The sequence below is a fragment of the Melanerpes formicivorus genome, unplaced genomic scaffold (assembly GCF_026170545.1).
Source record: "Melanerpes formicivorus ecotype bairdi unplaced genomic scaffold, bMelFor1.0.p_v2 SCAF_88, whole genome shotgun sequence".
NCBI lineage: Eukaryota > Metazoa > Chordata > Aves > Piciformes > Picidae > Melanerpes > Melanerpes formicivorus.
In genome coordinates, this window is record NW_027142440.1 from 1,278,161 (window position 1) to 1,301,286 (window position 23,126).

Here is a 23,126-nt window from a genome sequence, read left to right on the forward strand (position 1 = left end):
GAGTAGAGAAGGCTCCAGGGACATCTAATAGCCTGCCAGTACCTGAAGGGGGCCACAAGGATGGAGAAAGGCTGATTGCAAAGGCCTGCAGGGACAGGACAAGGGACAATGGCTTTAAGCTAGAGCAGAGCAGATTGAGATCGGATGTTAGGAACAATTCCTTTACTGTCAGGTGGTGGAACACTGGATCAGGTTGCCCAGGGAGGTGGTTGAGGCCCCCTCCCTGGTGATATTGAAGGTGAGGCTCAAACAGGGCTCTGGGTCAATCTTATCCAGTCTGTCCCTGCTGTCTATGGGGAGGTTGGACTGGATGAGCTTTGGAGGTCCCTTCCAACCCCAACCCATTCTATGAGTCTGTGCTCCCATTAGCTGTGGGTAAAGGTGAGTGCTGTCCACTGTTTTACCCAGGCCATGTTCTCAGTCCTTTGCAGTGCTTTTTGGTCTCACTCTCCAGTGAGCTTTGCTGGTGAGAATCCTCATGAACTTTAAAGCTGAAAGCCAGGTGCACAAAATTAAAGAGCAGCTGTTGAGCCCAGTGGAAATTGCTTTGGAGATGTGACTTAGGGAAAAGTGGGGGGAAAATGAATCAGCTGAAATGAGAAACCAGTGCCAAATGGGATGGCTCACAGACATTCAGGACAAAACCACACACTCAGCAAATAATCTGTCCTTAGTATGCTTCACCTTTGATGCCAGCCCATTAGATTCAGCTCCTCACAGGTAACTGGTCAAAGACTCCACAAGGCATGGCAGGCAGCACATTGTTAGGGATCTAAAAGATGATTTTTCAGTGAGTTGCAACATGCTGCTTTGGTTTATTGGCATTCATGGAGGAAGTCAGCTGAGGGCTTCCTGGTGTTTTTGTTTCTAGTTTGTGGGCAGTCTTAGAAGGGCACTGAGGAATATTTTCTGTTGCTGTTGTGGAACAGTCCACTCCTGAAAGCCTTGGTTCAACAAGGCCTCTCTACTCAGCATCATACATGAGCATGTACCTCTAGTCTTATTTGAAATGCCATTGAAACTTAACCATCTGCTCAAGGTTAAAGTGTTCAAGTTTCCCTGGATCAGGGAGATGAGATAATAATTTCCCTTATTTTGGGGTAAAGGGCTCCTCAAAAAAGCCTAGAGCTTGGAGCAGGAGAGTAAGGGGAAGGGAGGGAAAGGTAGGGAGGGGAAAGGTAGGGAGGGAAAGGAAGGGAAGGAAGGAAGGAAGGGAGGAAGGAAGGAAGGAAGGGAGGAAGGAAGGGAGGGAGGAAGGAAGGGAGGGAGGAAGGAAGGGAGGGAGGAAGGAAGGAAGGGAGGAAGGAAGGGAGGAAGGAAGGGAGGAAGGAAGGGAGGAAGGAAGGAGGAAGGAAGGGAGGAAGGAAGGAAGGAAGGAAGGAAGGAAGGAAGGAAGGAAGGAAGGAAGGAAGGAAGGAAGGAAGGAAGGAAGGAAGGAAGGAAGGAAGGGAAGGAAGGAAGGAAGGAAGGGAAGGAAGGAAGGAAGGAAGGAAGGAAGGAAGGAAGAAGGAAGGAAGGAAGGGAAGGAAGGAAGGAAGGAAGGAAGGAAGGAAGGAAGGGAGGAAGGAAGGGAGGAAGGAAAGGAGGAAGGAAGGAAGGAAGGAAGGAAGGAAGGAAGGAAGGAAGGAAGGAAGGAAGGAAGGAAGGAAGGAAGGAAGGAAGGAAGGAAGGAAGGAAGGAAGGAAGGAAGGAAGGAAGGAAGGAAGGAAGGAAGGAAGGAAGGAAGGAAGAAAGGAAGGAAGAAAGGAAGAAAGAAAGGAAGAAAGGAAGAAAGAAAGGAAGAAAGAAAGGAAGAAAGAAAGGAAGAAAGAAAGAAAGAAAGAAAGAAAGAAAGAAAGAAAGAAAGAAAGAAAGAAAGAAGAAAGAAAGAAAGAAAGAAAGAAAGAAAGAAAGAGAAAGAAAGAAAGAAAGAAAGAAAGAAAGAAAGAAAGAAAGAAAGAAAGAAAGAAAGAAAGAAAGAAAGAAAGAAAGAAAGAAAGAAAGAAAGAAAGAAGAAAGAAAGAAAGAAAGAAAGAAAGAAAGAAAGAAAGAAAGAAAGAAAGAAAGAAAGAAAGAAAGAAAGAAAGAAAGAAAGAAAGAAAGAAAGAAAGAAAGAAAGAAAGAAAGAAAGAAAGAAAGAAAGAAAGAAAGAAAGAAAGAAAGAAAGAAAGAAAGAAAGAAAGAAAGAAAGAAAGAAAGAAAGAAAGAGAGGGAAAGACACAGAAGGGAAAATTAGATGGCAGCCAAACCACAGAGATGATTCAGAAAACAACTGTGTGTTCTATTAAAGCAGATGGAGAATTGAATAAGGATCCCAAACAAAACCTATGTTATTCATTAGCAATGACAGGAGACTGGGGAACAACAGAAGAGTGGCCAACCTCTTTGAACTCCTGGATCTGGGTTTGTTCAAACATGGAGAATACATTGGAGCCACCTTCGATCTTCTTCTTTGCCTTTTTTCGGGGCCTGTAATGCAAGTAAGAGGATCCAGCAGCTATTAATTTGTCTGCTAAGCACACATGAAAACAAATTCCATCTTGAACAGAAGGTGAAATATATATGCTCACACAACACAAGAGGGTTTGATGAGGTTTTCAATTCAGTCCACTCTAGATATACAGACATATGGCATCAACAACGCTGCTCTGGTAGGAGAGGAATCTCTCACCTGGGGAATTTTGCCTTGCTCTGGCCTGGAATCTCAAAACTTGGATCAACAAGGAGAGCTTCTCACTGTGCTGCCATGCAAAGGATAAGGCACCCAAAGACTGACCACCACAGCTGCTCCACTGTTTGTTTCACCAAGGAACCATCAGACACCTATGCCAGGCCATCTGGGACAGCAGACTGCTCTCCTTCCTGCACTGGCTTTGCAGAGCTCTGTGATGTGAGCTTATGGTCTCCCTCAGAGATGCAAGATAAAATTCCCAACCTACTGTTCTCAAGATGTAGAAGCAATTCAGTTAAGTGGCTACAGCTTCTCCTTCCCAGTTCCCATGCAGGGACAGGCAGACAGCCTCAGAATCAGCCCTTGCACAAAGACTCAGCTCAGGAACCACACAGGGAAATGATATCACTTCCTACTCAGATAGAAATGATCAGAGGTCTGCTCTGTCTGGACCAGCACTGACCTTCCCAACATCACCTTCCCAAGGAGGAACAACTTCTGCACTTGGAGGAGAGCCTATGTTCCTTCCTCAGCACTTGACACTCCACTGCATGGCCTCCCCAGCCTGTACAGTTGTAATATTCAGGATACCCCTTGTAAAGAAAAGGGCAGGGCCTGCTGTGGTCACTGCTCTGGAGTCTGACAGCTGAGACAGACAGGTACTGGAAGGAGCCACAATGATTATAGAATCACAGCATGGGTTGGGTTGGAAGGGACCTTAAAGCTCAGCCAGCCCCCAACCCCCTGCCATGGGCAGGGACACCTCCCACCAGCACAGGCTGCTCAGGGCCTCATCCAGCCTGGCCCTGAAAACCTCCAGGCAGGAGGCAGCCACAGCCTCCCTGGGCAGCCTGTGCCAGAGTCTCCCCAGCCTCACTGCAAAGAATTTCTTCCTCATCTCCAGTCTCAGTCTCCCTCTCTCCCAGCTCAAAGCCATTACCTCTCACCCTGGCACTCCCAGCCCTTGTCACAAGTCCCTCCCCAGCTCTCCTGGAGCCCTTCAGGTACTGGAAGGTTGCTCTGAGGTCTCCCTGGAGCCTTCTCTTCTCCAGGCTGCACAGCCCCAGCTCTCCCCAGCCTGCCCTCACAGGGGAGGTTCTGCAGCTCTCTTATCATCTCCATGGCCTCCTCTGGAGCCTCTTCAGCAGTCCAGTGTCTAAGAGTCTAATATCTGCTAAAAATCAGCCAGAAGCAGACTTCACTACACCTGTATGAATAAGGGCCTGAGCAGCTCGACTAAGACAATGCAGTTCTTTTCCTGCAGTAAAGACTTAAATCTGGGACTCCCAAGGCTGACAGAATGCCTCACCCCCAGCACTGTCCTTCCTTGGGGCAGGATAACGAGCTACACTGCCTTTTGAGTTCCCTTCCAGGCAGATTATATTTGCCTTTATCATTTTGACTTTTAAACTTCATCACCAGAGTCCCACCTGGTTCTCATGTCACAGAAAATTAGTCTTACTTAGTTTGGGCTATTCTGCATGAAACAGAAGGCAACTTCTACTGTCTCCTTTCATCAAAATGAAAAAGCCTTCTGAAAGTTCAAATCCAATACTGATTTCAAATATCCTGAGGAGCAGAGCAGCTCAAGGAAATATTCCCACTTGGCTCTGTTTGAAGTATACATTGTCTGATCAATTTAATTTGCCAGACCAATTTCTGCACTCAGCCAACCTCTTTTGGATCCCAAGCTGAGAATTAAGGCTGGGGCAGAGACTCACCCACGCTCCAGACCTGTCAAGTTCCAATCAGCTAATGCAGAGCACTAGAATTTGGAACCAGGGATGGAAATTCAAAGCAAAAAAACACCCCCTGTTTGTAGTGAGGATGAAAATAAGGATAGAATGCCACCACAGGAATGGGGGGGAGGGGGTAAGTGGGGTGGCTAATGAATGGAGAAATATTGATTTTGGAATCAACAGATTCCCTCCTCCTCCTCCACATGAAATAAGTGTTATTCTGAGCAGTAATGGGCAACCTCCCCTGTAACCTGAGGTGCCTGGTGGAGGGTTTTGACACTTCCAGATTGGATGGAAACATTAAGGCCAGTGCGACGTGTTTACAGGCAGCTGCTCCCCGAGGGAAAAAGAAAGCAGATGTGCCCCAGCAGAATGCATTGCAGCTGTCTGGGGAAGGGGCCACAGGGCACAGGGCTCTGTGTCTGCAGATGGGGTGGGAGAACTGGTTCCCTGTGCTGGTCTTGATGCAGGCAAAACATGGCTTGATGTTAGAATCATGGAATCACTGCTGTTCAGTCTGCAGAAGAGAAGGCTCCGAGGTGACCTCATTGTGGCCTTCCAGGATCTGAAGGGGGCTACAGGAAGGCTGGGGAGGGACTGCTCAGGATCTCAGGCAGTGATAGGACTAGGGTGCATGGAATGAAGCTGGAGGTGGGGAGATTCAGGCTGGAAGTGCGGAGGAAGTTCTTCCCCATGAGAGTGGTGAAGCCCTGGAATGGGTTCTGCAGGGAGGTGGTTGGGGCCCTGTCCCTGGGGGTGTTTAAGAGCAGGCTGGATGAGGCTCTGGCCAGCCTGATCTAGTGTGGGGTGTCCCTGCCCATGGCAGGGGGGGTTGGAACTAGCTGATCCTTGTGGTCCCTTCCAACCCTGAATGAAACTATGAAACTATGAATGGTAGGGACCTCTGGAGAGCATCCAGTCCAACTCCTCTGCCAGGGCAGAATCACCCAGGGCAGAATCACCCAGGGCAGGCCACACAGGAACAGAACCAGAAGGATTTTGAATGTCTCCAGAGAAGGAGACTCCAGAACCTCTCTGGGCAGCCTGCTTCAGGGCTCTGTCACCCTCACAGCAAAGAAGTTTGTCCTCATGTTGAGATGGAACTTCCTGAGTTCCAGTTTATATCTGTTGTCCCTTGTCCTATCACAGGACACCACTGAAAAGAGTCTGGCCCCTTCTTGACACCTACCCTGTGGATATCTGGAAACATTCTTAAGATCCCCTCTCAGCCTTCTCCAAACTAACCAGTCCCAGGTCTCTCAGCCTTTCCTCATGAGCCAGATATTCCACTCCATCATCCTCATAGCCACTCTCATGCTCTGCTCTGACCAAGCACAGCATCCACACTCAGTGTGGTGAATTTTCCCCACACCAGCAACCAAGCTGCATCTTCCCAGCACCAGCAAAGGACAGCAGGCTCCAGCTCCAGGTTTTGTTAAGTGTTCCATGCCAAACACTGGCAATATTTCCCTTCTTCCTCAGTTTAATGGCTTCTCTGTGCTCTGAGGCTACAAGCAAGGATCACGACTATAAGAAAGGAGCAGATAAACCCAAAAGCTGTGGCTCAGTATCTGTCAGACACAGACCAGCAGCACACAAAAAAAACCCCTCCAAATATTTCTTCCATTAGTGAACTCTTATTCAAGGCAAATAAGACTGAAGACTAATTATCCAGAGAACAATCACTCCACGAGGAGAAATTAATCCTAGCAGGATGTTTGGGCCTGTGTGAACCTCATGAGGTTCCACATGACCAAGTGCAGTCCTGCATATGAGTTGGGAAAGTCCCCAGCATCCATCAAGAGCTGGAGAGCAGCCCTGAGGAGAAGGACTTGGGGCTGCAAAGCTGGACAGGAGCTGGCACCAAGCACTGCCAGCCCAGCCGCAGCCTGTCCTGGGCTGAGCCCCAGCAGTGAGGGCACAGGGGCAGGGAGGGGATTCTGCCCCTCTGCTGTGCTCTGCTGAGACCTCCCTGCAGTGCTGGGGCAGCTCTGGAGCCCTCAGCACAGACAGGGAGCTGGGGGAGCAGGGCCAGAGGAGGCCACAGCAGTGCTGGCAGGGCTGGAAGCCCTCTGCTGGGAGGCCAGGCTGAGACAGTTGGCCTTGGTCAGCCTGGAGAGAAGGCTCCAGGGAGAGCTTCTGGTGGCCTTGCAGTGCAGACAGGCCAAGGGGTGATGGTTTGGACTCAAAGAGAGAGATTTAGCCTGGAGAGAAGGAAGAAATGTTTCAGTGAGGGTGGTGAGAGCCTGGCCCAGGTTGCCCATAGAGGTGGGAGCTGCCCCATCCCTGGAGCCTTTCCAGGTCACTTTTTTTGGGCTCTGAGCAACCTGCTCTAGTTGGGGATGTCCCTGCTGACTGCAGGGAGTTGGACTAGATGAAATGTCCTTTCCAACTTAAACCATTCCATGACTGTAGATTTGTTTGATGTTACTCTCTGGGGAGTCATCTCCAGGGGTGATGAAGGAGATCTTTGCCTATGTCACTCAGAGCTATCTTTACATTTTCTGCTGAAGCTCTGGGGGTGGATTCTATTTATGATCTGCTCACTTGTGGAATGGGGCTGAGACCACCAAGATACTTCACAGGGGCCAGTGAACAGCTGCTGGATGAGAATGTTCTTCCATCACCAGTATCAAGCTAAATCTTTTGGCACTGAAGGTATAGAGCACCTCAGATTATCAGCCTCTTGGGCTTGGATTGTGTGGTATTGGGAACATACTTCATCTGCTCTGCAAGAGCAGGAAATCCACAATCACAGAAAGAACTTGTACCCTGATTTTGCAGTTAGAATCACAGAAGGTTTTCATCTGGAATAGCCCTCTGAGATCACCCAGTCCAACCACCCACCCAACACCACCATGGCCACCAAACCATGGCCCCAAGTGCCATGGCCACACCTTTCCTGGACCCCTCCAGGGATGGGGACTCCACCACTCCTCTGGGCAGCCTGTGCCAATCCCTGACCACTCTTGCAGCAGATACATTTTTCTTCATCTCCAACCTAAGCCTCCCCTGGCACAGTTTCAGGCCATTTGCTCTCCTTCCATCACCTGATCCTAGGGAGCAGAACCCAACCCCCACCTGGGTCCAACCTCCTCTCAGGGAGCTGCAGAGAGCCAGAAGGTTTCCCCTTAACCTGCTCTGCTCCAGACTAAACAACTCCAGCTTGCTCAGCCTCTGAAGAGGCTACTCTCAGGTCCTAGCAAGTGGAAGGCTGAGAGATGAACAGGTGGAGGAGGAACAGAGCACAGGACACTGTGGCTGTCTTTCTGCTGGGTAAGTCAATTCAAAAGGCAGCTCCAGAACAGAAAGAGCTCTGTGCTGCTATGGGACAGCTCCAAACACTCCAGAATTGTAATGGCTGGAATCAGGATGCTGCCTGCATCTCTGAAAGAGTGGCAGAGCAAAAAGAGCAGCACAGAACTGAGCAAACCTATCGCTCATGATCTGCAAAGGCTTTAGTAGGTGACCTGCTGAGGAGCAGGTGGGTTGGTCTCTTCTCCCAGGCAATCAGCACCAGAACAAGAGAACACAGTCTCAAGCTGCACCAGGGGAGGTTTAGGCTGGAGGTGAGGAGAAAGTTCTTCCCAGAGAGAGTTGTTGGCCATTGGGATGTGCTGCCCAGGGAGGTGGTGGAGTCCCCATCCCTGGAGGTGTTCAAGAGGGGATTGGATGTGGCACTTGGTGCCATGGTCTAGCAGGCACAAGGTGTTGGGTGACAGCTTGGACTTGATGATCTTTGAGGTCTTTTCCAACCTCATTGATTCTATGATCACTGTTGCCTGCCTTGATGTCCCCATGTGGCAGCTGCAGAGTGTGCTGAGCTGCACCGTGCAGGGATGGCTGCCCTGCCTGTGCTGGGAGGAGAAACTCAAGAGCCCAGGGTCCCCTGGGCTCAGATTCCAAGGCCTCAGTAGCACATCAGCAGGAGGAATGTGGCAACAACTGAAGCAGCCTATTAATATTCCTGCCTGAGTGTATTAATCATCCCATTGTGAAGGCAGCAACACTCCACTTGACAAGAGAAACCACAGGCTTGTCGCATATCACTCATTTGTCTCACTGCTGTTAGCACTCTCTCAATTAGCCTCCCTTTTCAAGGGGCTTCCTTGGATTTTGTATTGATTATTATTATTATTATTACTATCATCATCATCATCTGGTTTGGGTTTATTTCAGAAGCTTTAAATGAAAAAGAAATAGAAATAAAAACTGGAGCCACCCCGCAGTCTGGTTCCTAGAAAGCTCTCTTTGACCCAGCCATTCGCTTTGAGCTGACTTTCCCTCCCTGAGGTTCTGTATTCTTCTCCTCTCTGGCAGTGTCAGGCAGCCAGAGAGAACAAGGGACAGGCAGAAAAGGGTCTGAGCTGCCTTTGCCTCTCTGGAGACAGAATAGGGAAAGCTCTGATTTGAGGGTGGCCTAAAGGAAAAGGGGGCACAGAGTGCCTTTATATCTCTCCATGCAAAGGAGGAAGCAGCTGAACATACAACACTTCTCACTTCAGGTTGTGAGGGCTTGTTTGCCCTGATAAATTCATGAAGGTCTGCTGCTAGAGCAGGTTCATGACACCACAGAGACAAAGGAAGTGATGCTGAATTATCACAGGACTTAATCACCTCAGCCCCTCAATGAATTTTGCAGGCAACCCAGGAAAGTCTGGAGAAGCAGAGCAGGTGCTGCAGTGTCACAGAATCAGAGAACCTCTTTGGTTAGAAAAGGCCTCTAAGATCACCCAGTCCAACCATCAACCTAACACCACCAAACTGCATCCCCAGGTGCCATGGCCACAGCTGGCTTGAACACCTCCAGGGATGGGGACTCCACCACCTCCCTGGGCAGCCTGTGCCAACCTCTGACCACTCTTGCAGCAAAGACATTTTTCTTCATCTCCAACCTAAGCCTCCCTCCCCTGGCACAATTTCAGGACATTTCCTCTCATCCTATTGCTTGTAACTTGGGAGCAGATCCCAACCCCCACCTGGCTCCAGCCTCCTCTCAGGGAGCTGCAGAGAGCAATGAGGTCTCCCTCAGCCTCCTCTCCTCCAGGCTGAACACCCCCAGCTCCCTCAGCTGCTCCTCCCCAGCCTGTTCTCCAGACCCTTCCCCAGCTTTGTTGCTCCAGACAAGGTGCTGCAGTGTGGTGAAGCAGACAAGATGCTGCCACATTAACAAAGATTCAGCTCCATGCCTGTTGCTGCTCCACTCTGACTGCTCAGTGAACACTTCTGCCCTTCAGCACTTATGAAGTAACCAACTGCTACTTAGTTTGTTGGCTGTTGTTTTGTGGGGTTGTTTTCAGGCAAGATGGGGAGAACTCTGCCAGCACCCAGAGTTTTGGGTTGGTTTGGGGAGGTCTGCTCCCTGTTTGGTCCTCCATACCTTAAACCACAATGAAAATTCCCTAAATAAAGATTCATAGCATCACAGCATGGGCTGGGTTGGAAGGGACCTTGAAGCTCAGCCAGTTCCAGCCCCCTGCCATGGGCAGGGACACCTCCCACCAGCACAGCTTGCTCAAGGCCTCATCCAGCCTGGCCTTGAACACCTCCAGGTAGGAGGCAGCCACAGCCTCCCTGGGCAGCCTGTGCCAGAGTCTCCCCAGCCTCACTGCAAAGAATCTCTTCCTCATCTCCAGTCTCAGTCTCTCCTCTCCCAGCTCAAAGCCATTGTCTCTCATCCTGGCACTCCCAGCCCTTGTCCAAAGTCCCTCCCCAGCTCTCCTGGAGCCCTTCAGGTACTGGAAGGCTGCTCTAAGGTCTCCCTGGAGCCTTCTCTTCTCCAGGCTGAACAGCCCCAACTCTCCCAGCCTGTTCCTATAGGGGAGATCCTCCAGCCCTCTACTCATCTTTGTGCTTCAGCAGCTCCAGGTTCTCCTTGTGCTGGGGGCAGCAGGAGTGGCTGCAGTCTCGCAAGAGCAAAGCAGAGGGGCAGCATCCCCTCCTTCATCTATTCCTGACAGCCAAAGCTAAAGCACGAGCAGAAACACTTCCCCACCCAGCAACCTATTGTGTCTTCTTTATTGTTTTCACCAGAGAAGCCAGCAATGGCTAAGCAGGTCTCCAGGGAGGGAGTCCTTCAGAGAAAATTAATGGTGCACAGTCTTAAGAGCCCAATTGTGTTGTCTTCTACCCATATGTGTTTATTCAGCCCAGGGCAAACTAGACACAAGATCCCAGCAGCTTTAAATTGCACTGCCTGGCGTGGTGCACTGCCTTCCTCTGCAGCTACCCCCCTGACTGCAGCGAAGGCACAGTCATCCATCATCTCTCCCAGACTCTGTCCCCTGCTGTGATCCACAGTATGATGGGAGCTCAGAGTTACTATTACTTTTTCATCCATCACACTTTCTCCTTGTTTTCCATCCACTCTGGGATCTCAGTGCTGACATTTTCTGTCTTTGCTTTTTTTGTTGTTGTTGTTACCACTGAATCAGGCTGAGAGAGCTGGGGCTGTTCAGCCTGGAAGTAGAGGGTTCCAGGGGGACCTTAGAGCAGACTTCCAGCACCTAAAGGGGCTCCAGGAGAGCTGGGGAGGGACTTTGGACAAGGGCTGGGAGTGCCAGGATGAGGAACAATGGCTTTGAGCTGGGAGAGGGGAGACTGAGAGTGGAAGTGAGGAAGAAATTCTTTGCAGTGAGGGTAGGGAGACTCTGGCACAGGCTGCCCAGGGAGGCTGTGGCTGCCTCCTCCTTGGAGGTGTTCAGGGCCAGGCTGTATGAGGCCTTGAGCAGCCTGTGCTGGTGGGAGGTGTCCCTGCCCATGGCAGGGGGTTGGAACTGGCTGAGCTTCAAGGTCCCTTCCAACCCAACCCATTCTGCGATTGAATGTCTCCCTGAAGCCACTTCCTGAATCAGAAGTTACATCTTGGGCCCATCCTAGGCTGCACTGGACAGGACTGTTGTTGATTTTAGTCTCACAGCTTTGTTCTGCTGAGATAATTTCTGCTGCATCTGCTCCAGAGATCCCTTCCATGGCCAAGCCACCCTCTTTCAGTGTGGTTTATGGCAGGTGAGCAGCAGAAGACCAACCCAAGTGCACACCTTTGAGGGATCAGTCTAGAGGAGTACCCAACATAAACTGCTCTAAGGGCACGATTTGCATTTCAAACAGACAGCAGCCTCAGAACAAGGGTAACAAACCCCACGGTATCAGACCCCAGAGACAGAAGATCTTTTTGTTACCTGCTCTGCACTCACAAACAGATCCCTCCCTTCTCAGCCTCCCTGCCTCTCCCCACCAGTCCCAGCCTCCCACACAGCCACACCTTTGATCCCTGCCAGATACAGAGCTCTCTTGGGCTGTGTCCTGCCTGCTTCACGCTCCCCTACACCAAAGCATTCTTCTTCACCCCACATGAAATCCCTTCCCAACCACAGTCTGCTTGTTGCTCTTGCACAGATAGACGCAGAAGGCCCTTATCTCCCAGCCCTTATCTCAGCACAGCAGCTAACCTCTCCAAACCGCAGACTGCTCAACCTCTGTGACCCAAGACTCACCAGCTGCTTTCCCCCACCCAGCAGATTCTCTCCTCCAGCACAGGCAAGCCCTGCTCCTCCATGTAAACAGCGGAGCAGAGCCCCTCTCCAGCCCCAGCCACACACATGTGCACACACACATGTGCACACACACACACACACGTGCACACACACACACATGCACACACACGTGTGCAGCTGTGCTCACAACCACTTCAGCAGCTAAACACTGGCCGCATTTTCAGCTGGGGGAGCCAGCAGTGTGGAGCTGGGGGAGCCAGCAGTGCGGTGCTGAGGGAGCCAGCAGTGCGGAGCTGGGGGAGCCAGCAGTGCGGTGCTGGGGGAGCCAGCAGTGCAGAGCTGGGGGAGCCAGCAGTGCGGAGCTGGGGGAGCCAGCAGTGCGGTGCTGGGGGAGCCAGCAATGCGGAGCTGGGGGAGCCAGCAGTGCGGAGCTGGGGGAGTCAGCAATGCGGTGCTGGGGAAGCCAGCAGTGTGGAGCTGGGGGAGGCAGCAGTGCGGAGCTGGGGGAGCCAGCAGTGTGGAGCTGGGGGAGGCAGCAGTGCGGAGCTGGGGGAGCCAGCAGTGAGGAGCTGGGGGAGCCAGCAGTGCGGAGCTGTGGGAGCCAGCAGTGTGGAGCTGGGGGAGCCAGCAGTGCGGAGCTGGGGGAGCCAGCAGTGCGGTGCTGGGGGAGCCAGCAGTGCGGAGCTGGGGGAGCCAGCAGTGTGGAGCTGGGGGAGCCTGCAGTGCGGTGCCGGGGGAGCCAGCAGTGTGGAGCTGGGGGAGCCAGCAGTGCGGAGCTGGGGGAGCCTGCAATGCAGAGCTGGGGGAGCCAGCAGTGTGGAGCTGGGGGAGCCAGCAGTGCGGTGCAGTGCGGTGCAGTGCGGTGCAGTGCGGTGCAGTGCGGTGCCGGGGGAGCCAGCAGTGCGGTGCTGGGGCAGCCAGCAGTGTGGAGCTGGGGCAGCCAGCAGTGTGGAGCTGGGGGAGGCAGCAGTGCGGTGCTGGGGGAGCCAGCAGTGCGGAGCTGGGGGAGCCAGCAGTGCGGTGCAGTGCGGTGCAGTGCGGTGCAGTGCGGTGCAGTGCGGTGCCGGGGGCCGTGCCTGCCTGGTGCAGGTGGCACGTCGCAGGCAGGCTGCAGAGCACATCTGAGCAGCTATTTTTGGGCACGCAGCTCCCTGCTCACAGAGAATTTGCTGCGAGGTGTCACTGCCACTGAATCAACACAGCACGGGGTTGGGAAGAAGAAAAAGGCTTCTCCCTCCCTCCTTCCTCCTGCTTCTCCCCTTCCTCCCCTCCGTCAGCACGGGGCGTGCAGGGAGGCATCACAGCCCCGACTCCCCTGGAATTCCCTGGAATTAACGGAGGGCTGGAGACAGTTCTCAGAACCCCATTCCGCAGCACTTGTGTGGTCTGCTCTCGTTAGGAAAAATTATCTCCCCGAACCCTGCCTCTCTCACTCTCATCAGCCCTGTGTGTCAGAGCCTGGTAGCACTGGCTGACTTGTAATTATTTTTTACTATGCTGCTTTGTCTGCACTAATCCTTTGAAAGTAGCTTTACTGCACATCTGAAATATTATGATGCCATAAAACCTCTGTAATATTTATAAATCCCTTAAGACATCATAAAGAGGGGGGTGGGGGGGGTGTGGAGAAAAAAACCCTCCCCACAGAGTTCATCTAGCATAATTACATATACATTTCCCTCTGATTAATAAAAAATGATCACTTCCTTATGTAAAGATATTCTTCAGCTTTCTTTCATTAAGGCTATTTTTTTTCCCCTTTCCACTCCAAATCCATTTCATGTGGCCCCGTGTAGTAAGGTACTTCAGAAGATGTTTGCCCGAAACAAAAGGCACGATGTAAAAAAGAGAACCCCGGAGAGCCAGGCCGTCGGCTGAGCTGGGAGCGAGGAGACAGGGAGGCCTCCTGCTGTGCTTTCACATCTCCGAACTTAAGCGATTTCCCCACAGAATGCCCTGGAATCGTCTTCCGACAGCAAGCGCTCAACGGAAGGGGAGGGGAGAAAAGTGATCAATAAAGTCTAAAAGAAGAGGGGGGGAAAGAAAACCTAAGAGCCAGCACCTGCCCCCCCAGTACCACCGAAGGGCTGGCTTAGGCTTCAGTGAGGCTGATTAAAAGGCAAGCTGAAAAGCCACAACCAGCACAAGGCTCTGCTCACCGCTGAGGAACCTGAGTCGTGGCTGTGCGCTCCGTGTGAATCCTCTGGCACTGGGCTTGCACTGCTTGAAACTGGGACCTAGTTTTGTGCCTGGATTTTAGAAATGACTTTGAATGTGGTTTTACCCATCACTTGGACCGCATCCATCACCTGCTTAAGTGGGATCAGGTTTGAGCTAAGCTATGAGAAAGCTTTTCATCTACAACTCCCTCTCCGGTGCTCTCCAGAATCAAATACTCCATAGCCCCAGGGAGCCGCTGGGCAGCACTACTTTAAGACAGCCTGAAAAGGACCTGCAAAAAGCAGAAAAGGAGGACAGGGAACATCACCAGCTTCTGTTCGCTGGTGGTGGTGTCATTCCTCTGAATTTGCACAAGACAAAGAGAGTGCCCAATGTGCCCAGCGCTTCTGGGGCTCCTCCTTTGCTCCTTGGAATCATTTCAAGTACATCTTTGGTGCAGAGGTGGCTGCTGGAGTCCCAGAGCTAAAAGCCAGCAGTGAGCAGGGCAAAGACAAGACACAGAAACTTCTGCAGCACTTCCTCACCGTCTCAAGAGCAGCACAGTCACAGTCCAGGAGTCAGCCCCTTCCCTCACTCCCCACCACTCCACAGCAGACCTTAGCAGCACTTGGGAGCCCCAACCTTGCCAGGCAGTGCTGCACAGGAGAGTTACTCCTGGAAGGAAGGTTCCTCCCTTGGGCAAGTGCCCCTCCGTTCCCTGCCTCCCTCCTCTGTTTAACACACGCAGAACAGCCCTTGGAAGGGGGCAGCTTGCTCTGTGGGCTGGATCTTCATCCTGGATGTGCTGCTAAGGAGGAGATTTCACAGGGCTCTGCTCTGTTTGAGTTGCTACTGTCAGAGAGGAATGCAGAGATAGAGGAAAGGATAAAACCTACCATTGCTGCTGCTGCTCCTTCCACCCCTTCTCTGCCACCTGGTCAGCCAGCAAACACAGTGCCAATTGTCCCTTTATATAGTGGCACCAAGGAATAAAAATATGCCTGCTCCAAGTTTAGACAATAGATGTCAGGTTGGAAAAGTGCAGTAATTGGATCCCAATACCATTCCAAGCATCTGTTCCATGCACAGCTTTTGCTTCCACAGGGATAGAGCAGTGGATGAGCAGAGTGGGCAGTTGGGATAGGATTGCACAGCCCTCCCAGGCAGCCAGAGCTGGAGGGGCTTTCCTGAGTGCTTCTGAATACCAAGCACAGGGCACGGGCTGCACAGATTTGAGGTGGACAAAGCAACCTGGAAAAGCAGAGAGAAACCTCTCATTGCTCTCTACAGCTACCTGAAAGGAGGCTGTAGCCAGGTCTCTCCTCCCAGGCAGCCAGCACCAGAACAAGAGGACACAGTCTCAAGCTGCTCCAGGGGAAGTTTAGGCTGCAGGTGAGGAGAAAGTTTGTGCCAGAAAGAGAGATTGGCCACTGGGATGTGCTGCCCAGGGAGGTGGTGGAGTCCCCATCCCTGGAGGTGTTCAAAAAAGGCTTGGATGTGGCTCTTGGAGCCATGGTTTAGTTGTCAGGAGGTGTTAGGTTGGATTTGATGATCTCTGAGGTCTTTTCCAACCTGGTTGATTCTATGATTTTCCAGGTTCTCCAACACATTGCTTGAGGAAATGCAGGGCAAAGCAGCAGTCTGGGGCACTGAGATGTCTGCTGGCTGCAGAGCCTGGTGCCTGCATTCAGAGCTCCAACAAAACGACTGAGGTTCTGCTTAGGTGCATCTGTAACTGGGAGGTGTGCTGGGAAAGGGCTGCTCTGAGATGGCAGTGAAGTGACTCAGAGCAGGTCTGTTTCCCCTGACTCTATCACACATGCCTGAAGACCAGGGGCTAGATGTCAAGCTCCTGCAAATTGATGGAGAGTCCTGGACTTCAAAGCATGACAAAAGAGATGTGGTAATGAATATGATGTTAAGGGCAGGAGGAAAGGAAGGCAGCACAGGAACCACAAGGGCTTTGTCTCCTGGGGAAAGCTCACAGCCATTAGAACACACAGCTTCCACCTGATTCATCAATCATGTTGGGCTTTATCACAACTGGCCAAAACATTAACCAGGACAGAATGGCACAGTTCCATGGGCATGAAATCATACTGCCTAAAGCTCTAATCTGTGTCCACAAGAGTATCTGCACAGTGCACCCCAGTGCACTGCAACCAGCAGCACAGTCAGTTGTTCAGGAACATACACTACCATCATCTGTGGCCAAGGAGTCCTGGCTCCAGGTCTGGGCTTCCCATTTCGAGAGAGACAGGGAGGCTGCAGAGCTGCTGAGGGGCCTGGAGCAGCTCTGGGAGGAGCAAAGGCTGAGAACCCTGGGGCTGAGAGCCTGCAGAAGAGCAGCCCCAGAGGGGAGCTGAGCAATGCTCAGCAAGAGCTAAAGGAGCTGTGGAGGGCAAGAGGCTGGGGCCAGACTCTTGTCAGTAGTGCCCAGGAACAAGCCAAGAGGCACAAAGTGAAGCCCAGGAGGTTGGATGTGAAGAGGAGGAGAAAGTTGTTTGTTGTGAGGGTGCTAGAGGCCTGGAGCAGGCTGCCCAGAGAGGTTGTGGAGTCTCATTGCCTGGAGAGCATCCAAAGCCCCCTGGGCACTGTGCTCCTGGGCAAGCTCCTGTGGTTGCCCTGCTGGAGCAGGGGTTGGACTGGATGACCCCCAGAGGTGCCTTCCAGTGCCCACCATGCTGGGATTCTGGGACTCCAAAACACTTATCTGCATCAGGATAGGAAAAGTGTGGCCAGCAGGAGCAGGCAGGGCATTGTGCCCTGTACTCTGCATTGGTTAGGCTGTACCTTGAGTCCTGTGTCCAGTTCTGAGTCCCTCAGTTTAAGAAGGACATTGAGAGACTTGAAGGTGTCCAGAGAAGGGCAACAAGGCTGGGGAGAGGCCTTGAGCACAGCCCTGTGAGGAGAGGCTGAGGGAGCTGGGGTTGCTTAGCCTGGAGAAGAGGAGGCTCAGGGGAGACCTCATTGCTCTCTCTCCAACTCCCTGAAGGGAGGTTGTAGCCAGGTAGGGGTTGGTCTCTTCTCCCAGGCAAGCAGCACCAGAACAAGAGGACACAGTCTCAAGCTGTGCCAGGGGAGGTTTAGGCTGGAGGTGAGGAGAAAGTTCTTCACAGAGAGTCATTGGCCATTGGAATGTGCTGCCCAGGGAGGTGGTGGAGTCACCATCCCTGGAGGTGTTCAAGAGGGGATTGGATGTGGCACTTGGTGCCATGGTCTAGTCATGAGGTCTGTGGTGACAGCTTGGACTCGATGATCTGTAGAGGAATGGTTCTCGAGGTCTCTTCCAACCTTGGTGATTCTGTGAGACTGTGACCAGTAACACAAACCTTGAGTCACAAATGTGCTTAATCAATCCTCTGAGCTGTCAGACAGAGGTAGGTTGCAGCATCTCATTGAACAAGGACCTTGTTCTTCCTCCAGGTCTAACCCTTTGCAGTGCTGTCATCTCTAATCTTAGATGTGGCTGCATGCTCTGCAGGGCAAGGACAGTTTTAGCTGTTGTGAAGTACCTCAAACACCTACAGGGGTAATTAAGTCATTAATAAGTGTAAGACAATTCAGCTGCCTTTAGCCAACCTGTGGTGGGTGGGGGCTGGAAGTCAGCCTGGTGTGCAGAGACCCTGCACCAACAACAGCGTAACAATAAACCACTCACACCCCTTGGCTGCAAGCACCTGCTGGACAGCAGGCCCAGGCTGCTACACCAGGCTGAGGCTGGGGATCTGGAGAAGTCAGAGCAAAGGTTTTGAGCAAAATCTTGCAGTTTGCCTCCTGCAGCCCAGCTGGCAGCTGGGTGCTGGCCTGCACCAGGAGTGTGGCCAGCAGGGCAGAAGAGGATGGATTCTGCCCCTTCCCTCTGCTCTGGTGAGACCCCACATTGAATACTGCCTCCAGTTCTGGTGTCCCCAGCATAAGAAGGACACAGAGCTGCTGGAGTGAGGCCAGAGGAGGCCACAATGATAATACAAGGGCTGGAGAACTCCCCTGTGGGGACAGGCTGTAAGAGTTGGGTCTGTTCAGATTGGAGAGGAGAAGACTCCAGGGGGACCTTAGAGCAGCCTTCCAGCACCTGAAGGGATCCTGAGGATCCTGGAAGGCTGGGGAGGGATTCTTCATAAGGGTGTCTGGGGACAAGACAAGGGGGAATGGTTTGAAGATGAGGGAGAGTAGGGCTAGACTGGAGCTGTATTCAACAGGAGGGTGGTGAGACCCTGGAACAGGTTGCCTAGTGAGGCTGTGGATGCCCTCTCCCTGGAGGGGTTGAAGGCCAGGCTGGATCAGGCCTTGAGCAACCTGGGCTAGTTGAGAGGTGTCCCTGCTTATGGCAGGGAGGTTGGAGTAGGTGACCTCTGAGGTGCCTTCCAACCTAGGCCATCCTGTGATTGGATTTCAAAGGTCCATTGCCATAAAGATTGACCATGGGTCAGATCCTGCTTCAGCCAAGCTCTTAAGCATTTGGTTAGGATAGTCCCACTGAAACCAGCAGAATGGCTCCCATCTGACCTCTCAGAAGATGGCTTCTTGTTTTGCAGGATCAGTGCTCCAACCTCAGCAAGACAGCCAGAGGAGCAGCAGCAGCTCTGCCATGGAGATCACAGGGCCCAGGATCCTACCCTGGGAGTTTTGTGTCCTTTTTTGGAAGAATGCTCTTTTCCTCCAGCCTTTGCAGGGCTTTGTCCCAGCAGCTCTCTTAGCAGAAGCTCTGGAGTGTTTCTTTGGGAGTTTTGTTTTCTCCTCTCTAGTAGCTCATCAATCATCATTATTACCATCAATTTGCTCTGGAGTTTCCTAGCTTGATCTGCAGGCATTTTCCAATAGTGTCTGTGTTTCCTACATTGATCTTTGTCTTCTCACAGAATTTCTCTATTAAATAAATCCTTCCAAGCTGGTTTTAACTGACATGACATGTTAGGATAAAGCCCACACAACGCTCTGTGTGTGCTGTCCTGAGAGACCAGAACCCTCTCTGCTTGGTCTATAAAACAAATCCACAGAGGAATTAAGGGAGACATACATCTTGGCTTTAAAGGTCTGCTTCCTTCTGCAACTGCCTCCAAATTAGAGAAAGGCTCCAGACTGGAGAGGGGAGGGAAGGAAGAGAGGGGGGGGATAACACAGGGACTGGGTGGGGGGAAAAGGAAAGGGAAAAATAAAGGCAGGCTTGAATTTAATTGCCCTAAAAATTTCAATCATTCAATCTGGTAATTAGAGAGCTGCCTGCTTCAGAAAGCTGCTTCATTTGAACACAAAAAATAATCACAATAATAAGAAAGAACCCTACAAGATAATTGATGCTAAGTGAATATTCTTACCTGAAATATTAAATACCAAACTTAAGGCTGCCTCCAGGGCCCTTTCTGCTCCCCCTTTTTGATCTGTCTGTCTCCTGCTTTGTATTTCCCCCTCACATGACTCGACAGAGCAGGACACTCTCCAGAGAATCAGAGTGTTGCAGGGACAGGTTTATTTGAACTCTCTGTGCTGTGCAGGAGACAACATAATGATTTATTAGCAAAGAAAATAACAATGGGAAGTCTCCCGAGACCCTGCCTGGCTGCAAACCTCGGAGAGTTTTATTCCAGCCTTGAGTCTCGGTGCCTGGCCACGAGCAAGGTTTGGTGTCCCACCAAGGCTAACAGCTTGCTTTCTGAGCTTATCAAGTACAGGGTAACAGCTTGCTTTAGGAACTTAACAACACTTACCAGAATGTTGCATGTTCAATCCTGGACTCTGTGACAGTGCAAAATGATACTCGAGGGTGGATGTCTGCAGTCGTGCAGAGCGCTGTGGATGCCGGTGTCACGGGGGTCTGATGGCGCGGAGGGAGAGCAGAGCTGGTTTGCTGCACACTGATCAGAAGTCACTGCTAATTCTCTGATATTTAATAGCCTAATGAACCAGGACAGCACCTCCTACACATCTTAAAGGAGTGCTGCGTGCTCAGAAATTAAGTAGAGGTTAATTTATGTCACATTTGGAGACGGAGAAACGACAGAGAAAATGCATGCGGCAGACGCTGGGTTGTGCTATCTGCTGCTCCAACTGCTCGGCCATGTGCCTCTTTCACACCAGACACCACACTCTAGTCCTGTTAGCAAGAGGAAATTTTCATCCTAAAGCAACTCTTTAAGTGAGATTCCACCCCTACTACTGCTCAGGAAAGCCATATCAAATGTATTCGGGAGGTGCCTCTGCAGCTTCCATCTTTGGGACTGGCCATGAGAACATTTCTGCTGTGTACAGCACTTGCTGTCTGCAAAGCTGCAGATGACAGGGCTGAGTGACAATTCTTGTAGTGAGATGGGATGTCAGATGGGATGCCAAATGGAATGTGGCTTCTCCTGGCTCAGTGGGGACAGAGAAGAAAGCCACTAATGCAGAGTATGTTCCATGGGACATGTATAGTAATTGCCTTTGTAAGGCCGTTGCAGCCTGAGCTTTGAGAACCACTGCACCCCGCAGCATCACACTTCTGTAGACAGGTAGTTTTCCTTCCCACCCCTGAATGGCAAGCCTGCAACAGAAGATATGTGGCAGTTAATCCTTTCTGGGAACTGAAACCTTCCATGTGCTGCCAATAGGCAGGGACAATCCCCAAACCTTGAGAAGAATGGATCCCAGCCTGCACAGCAAATGACTCCACTTTCTGTGTGCCGTGCAGGCTTAATCCCTCTGTCTGATATCCAATGTGGTGCTGAGCATAAAGACAAGGCCAGTCCCTACCTAAAAATAGGCCTCATGTGAGCTCTGTCCTGGCACCCTGGCAAAATGTACCTTGTGGAATTGCCAGCTGCTGTGGTTCTCTGGCCGTGTCATCTATTTTCTCCTTGCTCTGTGTTCCTGACATCCTCCAAGTCTCAGATGTTCATTTATTCTGTGGGTGGGGAGCAGATACACTCCATGATTTAGCCAAATCTACAAAGGGATTAAATCAGAGCTGCAAATGAACTTTGTCTTGCAAGTCCTGGCAGGTGTGCAGGCCATGGGGCAGGAGTACAGGCCAAGAGCTTCTCAAGTAGGCACTGGAGTGGGAGCACCAACTTATTCCATCAAAGCCACCAACCAGAGCCACCAAGCTGAGGTAGATTTCAAGCCCTCTAGGACTCAGGCCACACCCTGAGTCTTGGCTTCAGTTTTGGGCCCCTACCTACATGTGTCCAGAGAAGGGCAACGAGGCTGGGGAGAAGCCTCGAGCACAAGCCCTGTGAGGTGAGGCTGAGGGAGCTGGGGTTGCTTAGCCTGGAGGCTTAGGGGAGACCTCATTGCTGTCTACAACTCCCTGAAGGGAGGTTGTAGACAGGTGGGGGTTGGTCTCTTCTCCTAGGAAGCCAGCACCAGAACAAGAGGACACAGTCTCAAGCTGTGCCAGGGGAGGTTTAGGTTGGATGTCAGGAAGAAATTCTTCACAGAGAGAGTGATTAGCCATTGGGATGTGCTGCCCAGGTGGTGGAGTCACCATCATTGGAGGTGTTCAAGAGGGGATTGGATGTGGCACTTGGTGCCATGGTTTAGTAGCCATGAGATCTTGGGTGACAGGTTGGACTTGGTGATCCTTGAGGTCTTTTCCAACCTCATTGATTCTATGATTCTATGATTCTAAATGAGCAGCATCCCTTGAACCCACTTTTCCTTAATCACTTTACATTCATGAGAAGCTACCCTTCTTTTCAGAGCCATGATTATTCCTTTTTCCTTTCTCCCTGCAGTACTTTGCTTGGCAGCTGGTCAAATTCTGGACACAGAGGACGAGTTACCCAGCGCTGCTCAGGAAGCCCACAGGCTGGCCTTGCTCTCACTGCTGTGCTTTGGAGCCTGGCAACAAGGCGAGAAGTAGGAAAGTTTAATCTTCTAGCCACTGTATATGGAGCTCCTCCAGTTGAGGTGCAGACAACAAAGAGCCATTACAGACACCCCTGCAGGACTTCAAACAAATTAAACAGTGCAAATCCCCCTGAGAGCCTTCCCTGACGAGCAGAGGCACAGGCACCGGCTTGGGAACAGCCAGGGCTGCTGGAACTGGTAACCAAGTTCTGTGGATTTGTTGCTCAGGACACTGAATCCAAACTTCTTTCTCTGACTTACCCCTCCCTCTCTGCAAATTCACAGCCACTATCTAATCTGACAAAAACTGTGTCTCTTTTCTACTTGGAGGTCACTTTCTGTTACTTACAGTGTGTTGCATTATGTCAAGAGGCATCACACAGCATGGTGAGAAGCAGACCAACATAACTCACCCTGGCAGCAATGACATAATCTGATGTGGCTACTGAGAAATGCATCCTTGTCTCTGGTTTGTGTTTGCCTCTGATCCCTACCTGCCATGCCAGCGTGGGGCATTTGGTGCAGCATCAGGAGAAGGTGGAGAAGGAACTGGGGAAGGGCTTTTGACAAGGGCTGGGAGTGACAGGACAAGGGGCAGTGGCTTTGAGATGGGAGAGGGCAGATTGAGACTGGAGATGAGGAAGAAATTCTTGAGAGTGAGGGTGGGGAGAACCTGGCACAGGTTGCCCAGGGAGGCTGTGGCTGCCTTCTGTCTGGAGGTGTTCAAGGCCAGGCTGGATGAGGCTTTGAGCAGCCTGTGCTGGTGGGAGGTGTCCCTGCCCATGGCAGGGGGCTGGAGCTGGATGATGTTTAAGGTCCCTTCCAACCCAACCCATTCTGTGATTCTATGATGATTCCATGATATGGATGGAGCATTCTGCAGCTCCCAGCTTTTTCTTTGCACTGAGATCTCTTTGTTGGCTTTGCTGGGCCTCCTCCTGATCTACTCCAGCAAGCATCAGGCTATAAAAAATCATCACATAAAATGCAATTACATTAGGAAAGCCATCAAGTTGGAAAACACAGCTCCTGGGAGTAAGGGAATGACAACACTCTTACAGTCCCTGTAACCTTAGCTCTGCCCTCTTGGGTAGTAAATGAGCCTGCACTATTTTTCCTGCAGGATGTCATTTCATTTTGCAGATCTGTGTAGCAAGGCAGCTGTTCAATATTTCTCTTAACTTCACCACCTAGTCTGTGGTCCCATATCTCATTTGCTGCACATCAACCAAATCCTTTTGTGGGTTAGGTACT

The 23,126-nt window shown here is 51.4% G+C and overlaps 1 protein-coding gene across 1 annotated transcript in view; it reads right to left on the reverse strand.

The window, feature by feature from the left end:
• The window catches only part of MYL10 (myosin light chain 10), a 19,073-nt gene extending 16,632 nt beyond the window's left edge, over positions 1-2,441 (reverse strand). Inside the window, exon 1 of the mRNA XM_068165354.1 lies at positions 2,361-2,441. Coding sequence (XP_068021455.1) covers positions 2,361-2,396 — 36 coding nt within the window. The 5' untranslated portion in view covers positions 2,397-2,441. The remainder of the gene's footprint in view (positions 1-2,360) is intronic.
• Between the last annotated feature and the right edge of the window lie 20,685 nt (positions 2,442-23,126).